Here is a 13,861-nt window from a genome sequence, read left to right as displayed (position 1 = left end):
AGGACGTTAAACCCCATTTCATTTCATTTCTGTGTTTTTGTCTGTATAAACCAGTCTTATCGCAATGTAACCATGAAGGCAGTTTCAGTGGCGGAGTGACTTAATTTAACTGGAAGGTGACAAAAGTTTGGCTGTGGCGTACGCCCAAGTAAAGTTTGATGAAACTTAAAATGTATGTTTATATTCCATAGATCTCGGTTCCTTTTGATATTTGCGACAAGATTGTACAAAAAATCCCTTTTTTAAACATCCACATTAAAGTGTGGTTGTATATTGCTGTCACCTTTGTCTACAATTGCTTGTGTACGCTGCTCTAGAGGTAATTTCTGATTGACTTTAAATTTATACACATTGTTTAATGTCATGAGAGAAAGAAGTCTAATTGCTTTTCAGCGATTTCCGATAGTTGCTGCCAGAGTTATGGCCCTTGATCACTTTGAAATATCTTGGACGCTAAAGTTAATATCCAATATTGAAATTTATACAGTGTTAGGGTCATGAGATAAGAAGCCTATTTATTTCCAACGATTTCTGATAATTATTACAAGAGTTATGGCCCTTGATAACTTTGACAAACTTTGTAGAGGCAGAAGTTAATATCCGATTGACTTTAAATTCATACACATTAAAATAAATTTAGGAAATCCTGCACAACAGACTTGGTTTAGAGTAGAGATTTTTTAATGATACGTTTCGGGTCGTAATACCCTTCTTCAAATATAGCTACTCTGTCAAGGGAGTGTTGCCATTCCTCTTCTCGTATCTATACACAAGCGTTTACAGTCATGAGACGACAAAGTCTTGCTTTTCAACAATTTCCAATAATTACTACCAGAGATATGGCCCTTGATCACTTTGAAATATTTTGTTGGTACTGTGCATGTAGATGCTGAAGTTAATATCTGACTGACTTTAAATTTATAGTGTTTACGCCATGAAAATTTGGGCGTATAAAAATCATGCAAAAAATATATTGACACAAAAGAATTTAACCAATATAAAACATTTATTCATATACAATTTGATTTAAAAACTTACATGTAAGTATTTCATTTTAAAAATTAACATAACACAAGAAATAACATTTACAAAAAATAACACATTACTAAAATTGCACTGTCTTCAAACATTTCAAACACCAAATAATACCTTTTGATCTATTTAAATATTTTCCATAATTCCTTTCTTTTTAAGTAATGCACACAAGAGCGGACTGATTTTCTTGGTTTCTCCTCCGTGACATGAGAAAACGAAAGTAGATGATTCAACTTTTTTAAGTGGATGTGTAAAAAAATTATATTTATTTTGAAAAGAAAAGAACATTTTCAACCTAGGACAATGGACATCTGACTACTCTGGCCCAGTCTGCCCCTGAATGCACAAAACATTTAAAGGTGGCACAAGGATAAAACAAATTAAATCAATCTTAAAAGTCATCCTTTGATAGGAAAATAAACAACTTGTAAAATATCAAATTAACTGATCATCTCCATCACAGAAAGCCAATGATGTCCACTTTGATAAATTTGCTTGAGAATAACACTGTTGATTAAAACAGATGTTTCCAGGCAACATGCACGGCTATATTTACCACAACACTGAACATCACTACAACACCACTTGATAAGATGATAAACTGAGTGGAAAAACCTGAAAATAAACAATATGCATCATAAATATCCAATTTAAATAATTTGAAGACTGTTCCAAGTTAATCTCTTTTCATATTATTTATGTCCATGCTGTATCAACTTCAGAACAATATAAGATTCTTAATTAATGCTTCATTTGACAATTTCTACACTTTATAATGTGTATAAAAATTGACACGTGTAAATATCTATCTCTGAACTATTGATCTGGGAATCATTTAAGTGACAGCCATATTTGATCAGCTGGAGAGTCAATACTGTTATCCATTAAGTTTGTACTTTAATTTACGTTTAATTAAATTTCAACCATGTCTGATTTGTTCCAATAAAAGTCTCAAAATAAAATAATATGCTTCTTAACTTTTATATGGTGAATACGGTTGCTATATTTAGTTTCATATTTACTGAATAATGTTTACCTTTATGCTCATTCATATGTGTTGTACATGTGCTCTCACGTGACATTGACACCTCTTGTTCTATTTCTGGATTAGTTGTGCTATCTACAGCACACTGTGCCGGAATGAAATCAGTTTTATATGAGTAAGAACTGCTTTGCACTGGGTGTGAACTTACATCTACGGAGGGATTGCGATTTAGATACTGGTGATTTTCAAACATTTTTGGTCTGATTAGCGACTGCTGAAGATTAAACATTGAAAGTTTCTCTGTTGTTAATTGTGTGTCGTCTGCAAATTCGGATATATCCGTCTGCTCTGATGTTAATTTTGTCTGCTGCAACACACTATAAGGAGCAGGGGGGCTTATGACAGAGTTCATATTCTGAAATAATGAAGGTGCTTTTATTCCCTTCATAGTGTTAACAGATTCTGGAAGCCTAGAAGAAACTGTTGTATTGCCAAATAAACTCTGTTTCTCCTCACAGTATGTTGCACCATTAGAGAAAAGTGATATTGATGACGCACTCATTGTATGGCCTAAAAAAAGAAAAAGATTAATATTTCAAGATAAAGATATCATTTTTTAATATTTCAAACAGATTATCATTAAAAGAATCTAACAGAAATGCATTTAGTAATTTAAAGAAAAACGAAGAAGTCCCAACACACTACAAATGTATGTGCACCAGCAACAAAACCATTGTTGGTGTCTATTACTATGGAACAAATTTGAAGGCATTTAATTTAAGAATCTTAACAAATGATTTTTTAATATTTCAAACAGATTATCATTAAAAGAATCTAACAGAAATACATTTAGTAATTTAAAGAAAAACGAAGAAGTCCTAACACACTACAAATGTATGTGCACCAGAACAAATTTGGTGTTGGTGTCTATTACTATGGAACAAATTTGAAGGCATTTAATTTAAGAATCTTACCAAACGATTTTTCTTTGGAAGCATTAAAGTGTAATTTAGCTGGACTAATTAAAGGTCTTCTCTGTCTGGTAGTAGATGATATATGTGGTAAACTGGAAATAGTGTCAATACTACATGCTGATCCAGTCCATGAAAACATACCTGTAATAACATTAATTAAAATACAAATGTGCCAAGTGTACATTATTTATACTAGTTGAAATTTTGAACGTGCGAGTGTCTGTATTTTAAGTTGTTTAATGGTCTTGACATTAAGACATTGCGTAATACAGCGGACTCTTGTCACTTCAGACATCTGAATACGACGGCATTCTGTGAAATCCGTCATCATTTTCATGTCCTGATTTATTTCCTTATAACTTCAACCCAAAAAATTTTGAGTAGTCCGGATTCAATCAGAGGTCCGGTCACATGATTTGCGGTCAATTTAACATTGAATAATCCAGCCTTCAATCAGTGGGTGTTAACCGACAGGCAATCACCAATCAATTATCTGTGAACATAAACCATGTGTCGGTCTTTGTTGATTACCTTGATTATTTTATTATCTCTTGTAGGAGAGCGCTTGGTATTTGATTTGCGTTTCTCACTCAAATACAGCGACATATAGAAATTGCCAAGATGAAGAATCACTATAATATTGTGTTCATAATGTGTGTGATCGTCCTGAAAAGTGTGCCCGTACAGATTGCCATTGGATGTCAAGCAGGAAATTATAGCAGATTTTGAGAAAAGAGAAAGAGAAAATGGGGTTTAATGTCCACTCGACACAAACTAAGTCATTTCGGAACTAATGTCTGGTTCAATTTTATTTCAATAATTCGCTTGCGTCTAGGGATCTTTCGCAGTGGGAGGAAACCGGAGGACCCAGAGAAAGGCCACGAGGTTTAACAGGTGACCCTACTCCTCGTCACGTACATACGGGGAATCAAAACCAAGCCAGATGACTCAATGACACAACCTTATGACACAGCGCACACGTGCTAACCATTCGGTCCATCCAACCCCCCAGATTGAAAGTTACGTGACCTACACAAAAGGAATTAGCCGTTAAACATGCATTATGCAAGAGCAAAATCTGCTTGTTACAAGTCTTTCTTTAGGCCTGAAATGTTATCTAACTTATCAATTAGACATTAATTAACTTATCCAGACCATAATAAACTCTTGATGTCAAGGCTAGCCTTCGATGTTGGCTGGATTAGATTCCTATATGCCGCTAACAGCCATTGATAATTAAATTAAAAAAAGTGGATATTCGAGACTATGCTGTTTATATTAATGATTTTAGTAATGATGACCGAGACTATGCAAAAATTTCACCCGCTTCTTTCTCGGCTCATAGTGGATCAATTTGACTGAAATTTTCAGCAAATTACCTTTACACTATCTAGTTTTTAACTATTATAGCGAGAACTGCCATCTCTTTATCTTATCTCCCATAATGTATCTTTAAGTATCCAATTGGCCGTACTACAGTATCCGATATTCCCCCAGCGGAAAGATGAATTCAAACATGTTTGACGATAATTTTAACATCAGTAAGAAACGATATTACTCACAGGTGGTTTAAGGGCGTGGACAAAAACAACCTGTCCGTCAATTGGTCGGTCAATCATAAGACTTGGTTGACAAGTACTACTTATTCGGGTTATTAATATTCAAAGTAAATTGCTATGTACATGTTATGTTATTGTGTCTTGTTATGCAATTGTTTGATGAAATGCAATGAATTTTGAATGTACAGAAAGCTTTATCATATTTTAAGTTCTGGGTATTCGAGGCTGCAATATAATAATACATCCGGTATTCGAAGGTACGATAATACTTCCGATATTGAGTAATCCGACATGCTGTGTAATCTGGCATATTGCATTGATCCCATATGATGAGTCCACTGTATATTGAAACATACTCCACCCAAACACAGAATATACAAGTACTCAATTGACTGAAAGTTTGCGAAAAAGACTAACCAGAATCTTTGGAAGCTATTGGTTTAGAGCCTATAGAGCAGACATTAAAATCCAAACCATCAAGTTCTTGAATAGGGTTATATTGTTTGACTTGATGTGTTTCTGCTATGTCTACAGCCTTGCGACTTGTACTAACAGATGATACAGCTGTACTGCTTTCACTAGAATTACTTTTATCTAAAGATAATCTGAAATAATTAATTTAAGTATTCCTTCAATTGAATGATCCAATTTTCATCAAAACCATTTTCTAAATCGGGTTAGATATACCCCGGTGATTAAAAAGACTCTTAGAATCCATTCTACTAACAAACAACTATTGACAAAGATATACCAATATCCAGTTGTCAGACTGAGTTACCAACAACCTTCTTGACTAAGAATCACCCTGTCCTTTTGTCCTTTTCCAGCAGGTAATAAAATATTGTAGATTCATGTCAAATTGTATCTAATAGTTTAACAGGTCACTATTTAATCTATCTTTAAATAAAAGTACGCATTAATATAAATATTTTACTAGTTCAATGGGGAGAAGATTATCTAATGATTAAAGTCTCTGAATGTTATTTGAGGGTTAGCTTATATCCAAAAGTAATATCAGTCCAAAATTGTTCAGTTCTGTTCAATATTTACTTACGAAGATATGATGAATTGGAAATTTGTCAACATTTTGTATCCTCTAAAGACACTATACGATATCAACACAAGCCATCATCACCCTATGTGTTTCGGTGTCACCTATGGGTCTCATTTTAATTTGCTCATTTTAATTTGATTGAATCCACCCCAGAAGAATATGTTCTGTTGAAATTGGTCTATTTTTTAAGTCAAATTGAAAGTTCAACGATGAGATAACGATGAGGTCTTTTAGAGGTGGGGAGTTACAGAACTGATTCAAACGCCAAATTCATAACTTACTCACCTTTTAAATGTTGCTGTTGTTGCATTTGATAATGGTCTAGATCTTATGAGACAACAGATAGCAGTTATTAATGAAATACTATGTATTAATAAGACTGGAAGATCGGGAAACATCCAGTATGGAACATATTGTGATTTACTGAGTAACAATATCAAGCAAGTAAAAGAGTGTATATTATCTACCATATATAATCTGAAAAAAAAAATTCTAATCTCTTAACATGGATTACAGGTACTTTCTTGGTTTCATTATTTCTTTCTGACAAAATCTTTAAATGGACTGGAATTCCTGAATTAAAATTCATTAGCCGTCAAGATATTACAAAAGTATTTGGTCTATTGTATTACGAAAATTTGATTCATCTTATATTTTATATCTGCCACATGCCCATCAAAGGTCCCCAAGGCATCTGTCATGGGTAACATAATACCAATGTTTTTTTTTATTATGAAGTGATGCTGCCAAAGATGTGATTGCATCTGGTATTCTCAGTGCTCTACATTTTTAAAAACCCAACAAAGTTTATTTTGTTCCATAAGATTGTAGGCAAAAAACATACAATTTTAAAAATTATGCCTTGCACCTCATATTTTTTTTTTTAATGGAACAGCTGTAGAAGGTGGGTAATGCCCATTAAATCCATAATATATGGTGACACTTACCTATTTTTACCTATTATTAATTTTGAGAGTAAAGTTAAGAATGTTGTAAGAACTATTAAAGGAAAGGCATGTGGTTGAACTGTATGATATGTAACATCTAATATAATTGATGGTATATGACGACTTATTACAGCTGTATATAAACTCATATTACACACTAGTATAACTGACAAAAACACCACTAGTCCAGAACAAACAGTAAATAGTCTTTGACACAATGGACTCATGGCTTCTGTTTCTTCTATATCATTCTGAAATATATACAACATTATTTAAGACACTGATACATTTAGTCAGAGTGAATTTCCCAATACCTAAGAACAGGAGGTGGTATCTAGTGTTTTGGAAATAGCAAGCGTACCTAGTTTATTAATAACCAATCGGTTTCACAGGACATAGAAAGTAAAAGGGTAGTGTAAGTACACAAGTAAAATGTCAATGTGACAATACAATGATTTACCTTGTCAGCAAAAGTACTCATCAAAATATTGAGTTGCTCAGAAATAATTGTTAAAATTGCTTAATGGTTAATGTATTTCATTAAAGGAATCACAATAATTACAATTATAACTTCAGCAAGTAAAGAGACATAGTTATCTCGGCACTTACACATCATGTAAAATGGGGATCAATGGTCGACTCATTCAAAGATAGGTTGCCAGGCAATGAAACATAACGTTCACAGCAGCTAAATCGTCCAAGCGGTCAACAGGGGTTGTCGCATACTTATTCTTTTGTAGATAATTGGGTGCATTTACAAGACAATTTCAAACAGGTCAGATTATATTTTTTGTCGTTTGAGGGTGCACATGGTTCTACAAACAAGGGTCTTAACTCTGGAAGTAATTTACAGAAAATTTTGAAATTGGATAGGATTTTTCTTTTTACCAATTTAAATAATGCATATAAATTTCATACAAATCTGATGATAACTTTTGTTTACAAGGTTCACAAAGTAAAACAAGGGTCATAACTCTAGAAATAATTGATGAAAATGGCTGAAATTCAATAGACCTCGGTTTCATAAATTTAAATGATGCATATAAATTTCATACATTTTGGATGACAACTTTCATCAACCAAGCATTAACAAGGTTGAACAAAGTGAAACAAGGGCTATAACTCTAGAAGTAATTATTGTAAATTGCTGAAATTCAATAGGGTTTGTGGTTTCACTAATCTAAATTCATGATGCATATAAATTTCATACAGACTGGATGGTAATGTTGGCATTCACAAGGTTCAATAAAGTGAAACAAGGACAATAACTCTAGACATAATAAATGGAAATTGCTGAAATTCAAAAGGCTTCTTCGTTTCACTAATTCAAATAATACTTATAAATTTCACAAAAATTGTATGATAACTTTTACCGTTAGAACGTTCACAAAGTTCAACACAGTGAAACAAGAGCAATAACTCTTAGACGTAACAAACAGAAATTATTGAAATTAAATAGGATTCTTCATCTCACTAATGTAAACAACATATATTAATTTTAAAACAATCGGACGATGGACCGAAAGACAAGAGGCTACGGCAATCTACGTCCCCATTTCCATGTGGGTGAATAAAAAGTATCACCAAGCTGCAGACAGTTATGGGACTTGAATAAAGTTGTTCACACCGATATAATAAGTTTTATTCATATTAAGGAACTAAGGAGGCTGCATTCCAATCTGTGCGATCAACATTAGCATAATGGTACTATTGACATCATTGAATGGAATGGAGTTTAACATCTCATTCAGAGACTAACATATATCAATTTTTTATAGCTACATGTGCAATGTGGGAGATAGATGAATGTGCTTGGACAACACTTTTTTCAAACCTATGCTACTGAAGCTACCAGGTAGAAGATGATCTCAAGTCAAAGGTTATCAGCATAATTAGCTGCCCATTAGTTTTAAATTAAATGTATCTGTATTACATTTCATTACATAAAACAAAAGAGGGTTATTTTCAAAGAAGGATATATTATACTTACTGTTGAGCATACAGTTTCATCTAAATTGGAACACTCATCAAATTTTGTGCCTATTAATTTTTTATAAAGTGTTTTGTTCTGTTTAGCTAGTTCATTATCTACACGTGTTTGACACTCTACACATAGTTTATAATTTCTTTCTAACTGGGTTTTATATTCTTCAACTTCTATGTCATAATTTTCCTATAAATAAGGTTATAGAAAATAGTTACATGTAAAAATTTTGATTCCCTTTTTTCAATAATATAACAAAATATTTTTACAAAGTTGCACAAAGTTGTAAATGGAACTAGGGCTCAACTCATTTTGTCAGATGATTCAAGAGAAATTTTTACTATGACCAGATATAATGCTAACTGTGCTCTGGCATCGATATTTCCGGGCACATGCGCTCAGGCACATTTGCTTTAAAATATTTTTTTGCAGGCACATTTTTAAAAATTATTACTGTCACGTAAATCATGTAAAATAAAGAATACTATTTATTTTTATTGTTTTTTTTTGTTTTTTGGTTTACTTTGATTACCGTATAATAATTTACTAGAATAAGCTAGTCGATGATAAAAACATCAGCACGCGACGTTAGCGATTCCACCTGTGACTTATGACCTATCACCTCTGCTTAATTTAGTGACAATTCTAGTAGAATGCCAGTCGATGATTAAAAGAATAGCACGCGACGTATGAACTATCACCTGTGACCTCGGCGACCCCTAAACACCAGTACCATGTAGTAATCAGCACACTATTGGAAAATAATTCAGGCCTCATCAGAACAACAGTTATTTTAGTTACGGTACATGAATATCTTGTCATCGTCAAGGGAAACAACTCTTGTTAGTATCCGAATTATACCGGAAGTTAAGTTTATACATGTAGAATGACAACCTGGCTGCGCAAAGGGATTTAATGAACTTGTTTGAAGCCGGTAGGCATCTGTTCTATGTTTATATCAACCCCAAACAACAACAATATGCACATCAAACATAATCTTTATTAAAGGTATTAAAAATTATTTATAATTTCTTCTTCTGCCGAGTCCAACCAAAGAAGCTTTCGTAAGCCCCCCCCCCCCACAATCATACTATATACCTGGCAATTGAATACTCTCCTTTTGAGTATGACCCTGCAGGCACATTTTCAAGTGTGGGCACAGGCACACTCAACTTTTATAGAGTCCTGACTGTGCTGCAGCTGACATCAAGCTCTCTCAGCTTTTAACATGACCTTTCCTGCAGTGGATTTCAAGGTCTGATTATGGACTTAAGACAGGTAAATAAGTATTTGTTTATGCTGTTTTCAACTGTTTAAGATTTGATGTAGTGAATCACACAGTGGGTCACTTTATTTTATTTCCAGTCTATTATAATTGAGCACTTACTTCTATTAATGGTTCAAAAATAGATAGCTGTCGTATTTTTAATTGCTGATTTTGTTGACATGTTGCACATAAGGTAGAGGTAGCTCCAAGGTATTCTTTAGCTTGACACGTCATTACATGGTTCATATCTTCATAAAACTGTGCTGGTATAGTTTTATTATAGCCTCCATCCTGAATATAAACAATACAATACTTCAGTTTCTTTCAGACAAAATATACTAAGCGGAGATGGGATTTTGCCCGTATATTCCGGACATGTCCGACGCCATTTTCCAAACGTCCTAAATTGTCCGACCAGGAATATGCCCAATCGGACATCAAGACATGGTAAATAATATTCAAAATTCCAAAATTAATATAGTGTACTGAACGTATAACTACCACTCAACCCGATTATCGTTGATAATAGGCTGGACTGATTAGGTAATTAAGTGATCAACGTATTTATCGTTTTATACCGTCTATACACCTACCTTGATTAACTACTTAATCTGCCTTAATTGGCTAACTTAATTCTTTGTCGGACAATTCATCAATTCAATCCTGAACAGAAGTCATTGCTTCTCCTTTGTCGGACTATATATCAATCCAATAAACTTAATACGTGATTAACCCGTGATTTCTCCATTGTCTCACGTTTTAATCTCATTGATGTCGGCCGTAGACATTAGTCATATATGTCACATATCCTAATAGTATACATATACATTGTGTCCGATAACGTGTATGTGATATTTCTTCAGTGGAAGCCGAAGTTTAATAAAGCTATTCATACACACGCAAAATGAAAGTAGAAATCTTGCGAGACACATGGAATTAAGAGGTGTAAACGTGCCAAATCTAATACGTCTGATGTCGGGAGAAAAGATTCTATTTTGATGGCATATTGTCGGATTTATGATCATATTTTGAATGGGGTTTATGTTTTTAAATAAATAAATAAACAAGCCAAGAAAGGTTGACGAATACTTCGATTGGAATAACGTAAGTAGTTACGGTAATTGTTTTAGACGATAGCGCGTGCTTAGAGTCAAATGGGATTATTTAGCAGTTGGTGTCACTCGCTCGTTGTATTAGAGCGACGTTTACTACGATTTACGGCCAAATAAATTTCGGGATGTCATTTTTTTACCCAGAAACTATTTCAATTGCGAAGGATTAAAAAATATCTATCTAAATCCTTCCAGCTACTATATTACAAGTCACATTTCTGGCCATATATAGATTACTGCTCTCCAATTTGGGATAACTTTAGCAATTTAAAACTACATATTTACTCCTTCGGTGTCAACAAAATCGTGCCTTCAAACTCATTTTTGATCATAAACATTCTAATGACTTGCCCCCTTTTCTAAGGAAATGCAAGCTGCTGAATATAGAGTCAAGACATAAGTTAAACAAACTTATTTTCATATATAAAATACTTAACAATGTTTGTCCCAAGTTATTTATCTAATCTATTGTTTAATTATAAGACTCCTTATAGCAGTATTAATTCTCGACTGACCCTTTTCAGACCGAATTTAGATATTATTAAGAATAGTTTGCGTTATAAAGGTGCACAATTGTGGAATGATTTACCTGAAACCATAAAAAAAAATTACGGTAAATTTGGGTGAATTTGAAACCGTTACTGATGGGCAGTAGTCGGCACGCTTTCATTCTATGGTATTACGATGTCATGTAATTTTGTAGGAATATTATTGACATAAATTTGAATACCGTACGGGAATTAAATATGAAAAATAACGAGGTGCACCCATTTTTTTCATTAAGTATGAATTTGAATATTTTGTTGACACATGATTCTTAATTGTGGTTTGAAAATGCCTGCTTAAATAACGATAAGAGTTATGTCCCTTTATTTTGGGGAAGAAAATGTCCGACAACTAAAATTTTGAAATCCCATCACTGATACTAAGTGTTATTTTCTATTGCTATATGATCTGTGAGCTTCCATAGTCCACTGCTCTAAGCCAAATGCACGAACACCAAGTACTCGTTTTGTTTAACTCTTTATGTATATAAAGGGGCATCTGAAGAGAAATCTACAAATACAGATTTACATACATAAATTAAAAAGATGCACAATTTATTACTTTACCTTTTCAAAGCCATTATATTGTTCGCAATGTGGGCAATCAAAACAATTCACATTACCATAAGGTACAACAGTTTTATTATTGCAGAACCAACAGTTGACAGTTCTATCTCCATACCTACAAATACAGTACGAGTCAAGTGGGGTTAAAACATCTCTCCACATCCTTATTTCTCTTTTCCGTCTTCATCAACCTAGTTCGGAGCAGAACAGGACGTTAAAACCCCATTTCATTTTATTTCATTTATGTCTCTTTTTTTCGATATCCCGGTTTCTCTCCCGCCTGCTCTGCTGAGTGCATGAAATGAATCCTAGCGTATTCAATACCAGGCTAATTCATTACCGGTAAAATCGGCGTATTCAAGACCAGTATATTATAGGGTTGGTTGATCGGTATATAAAGGTGCTAAGTAGTACTCATCAGTGTGGATAGAAGCCGATTCGATAATTATTATAGATGATTTTGATGATTGGTGTTTGATGTATTAAAATTGTTTTTTTTTTATTATTGAGTTGTTGTTTAAATTATTTAATCTTAAGCTTGAGATTGTACATCCCGGCTTTGTTATTTTGATTGGTCGGTGTATAAAGGTGCTAATTAGTACTCATCAGTGTGGATAGAAGCCTATACGATACTTATTAATTAATGATTGGTGTTTGATGTATTAAAATTGTTTGTTTTATTATTGAGTTGTTGTTCAAATTATTTAATCTTAAGCTTGAGATTGTAAATCCCGGCTTTGTTATTTTGTATTTTAAACATCAAACCAATTCCGATGCAAGCTTGGAATTTGTATATATTTCGAATAAAATATGAAACTTTCACCATTTGATATCGGTATCTCAGATACATATCAAGTTAAGTATAGCCTAATCATAATGGATCCTAGTTTATGTTCAAAGTTGAATACGAAACTATGGCTATTATTAATCGCATCAACTGAATACGATGTTTTATATGTAAATATTGTCTTCGAATGTTAAATATTTCAACTCTTGTTTGTATTATGATTATTTAAAATATATAATATTAATAGTAACGTCAAGTTAACACAATACTCAGTTCAAAGTTGAATACGAAACTATGGCTATTATTAATCGCATACGATGTTTTATATGTAAATATTGTCTTCGAATATTAAATATTTCAACTCTTGTTTGTATTATGACTATTTAAAATATATAATAAATACCTTGTTAATCCTTCTATTGTCTTGTCTTAATTGATCAATTAACACCCATAGACAGAGTACTACTTAGCACCTTTATATACCGATCAACCAACCCTATAATATACTGGTCTTGAATACGCCGATTTTACCGGTAATGAATTAGCCTGGTATTGAATACGCCTGATACCCATGAGATGCATACTTTTGGATTTGTGTAATAATGAGAGCAAATGTTTAAAAGAAACAAATAACAAACAACTATCAAATTCAAGCCAAACCCTCTTCATTGATAACCACTTATTCTGCAAAAGGTTAATCTTATTTTTTCTGTTACTTCAGTTAGTTATATAGCCATAGGGGATACACTCTCTTGAACCATTGAAGAACCCGAGCGGTATTCAATGGTCATTGACTTGAGTTCTATCTATATATTTTTGGGTCTAAATGTAGAGGAAAAAAAACAAACTTGTAACCTGTATTTATGTACTAATAGTGCCGACCCAACCAAGCCAGCGCTTACAGCACCAACAGCAGACAACCAACTTTCCATGTTTCCCGCCGTATAGTTCTTTGCAAACTAAATTTTATTTCCCAGGTTTTCTCAGCACGCGTGAAGGTTTCATCCGGAAGTAGCTTGTGGCCAATGATGAATGGCTTCGTCTA

General features: G+C 33.2%; 1 protein-coding gene across 1 annotated transcript; it reads right to left on the bottom strand.

The window, feature by feature from the left end:
• Positions 1-987: 987 nt before the first annotated feature.
• On the bottom strand, positions 988-13,841 carry LOC126827043 (transmembrane protein 201). The gene is made up of 10 exons (XM_050556205.2): positions 13,672-13,841; positions 12,030-12,144; positions 9,926-10,096; positions 8,545-8,727; positions 6,555-6,805; positions 5,893-6,084; positions 4,971-5,158; positions 2,995-3,135; positions 2,072-2,590; positions 988-1,650 (listed from the first exon to the last, which is right to left on the bottom strand). The coding sequence occupies exons 1-10, from the start codon at positions 13,746-13,748 to the stop codon at positions 1,550-1,552; spliced, it is 1,938 nt and encodes a 645-aa protein (XP_050412162.1). The 5' UTR covers positions 13,749-13,841; the 3' UTR covers positions 988-1,549.
• Between the last annotated feature and the right edge of the window lie 20 nt (positions 13,842-13,861).

This window comes from Patella vulgata, chromosome 7 (assembly GCF_932274485.2).
Source record: "Patella vulgata chromosome 7, xgPatVulg1.2, whole genome shotgun sequence".
NCBI classification, from domain to species: domain Eukaryota; kingdom Metazoa; phylum Mollusca; class Gastropoda; family Patellidae; genus Patella; species Patella vulgata.
This window is presented reverse-complemented; position numbering and strand designations above follow the sequence as displayed.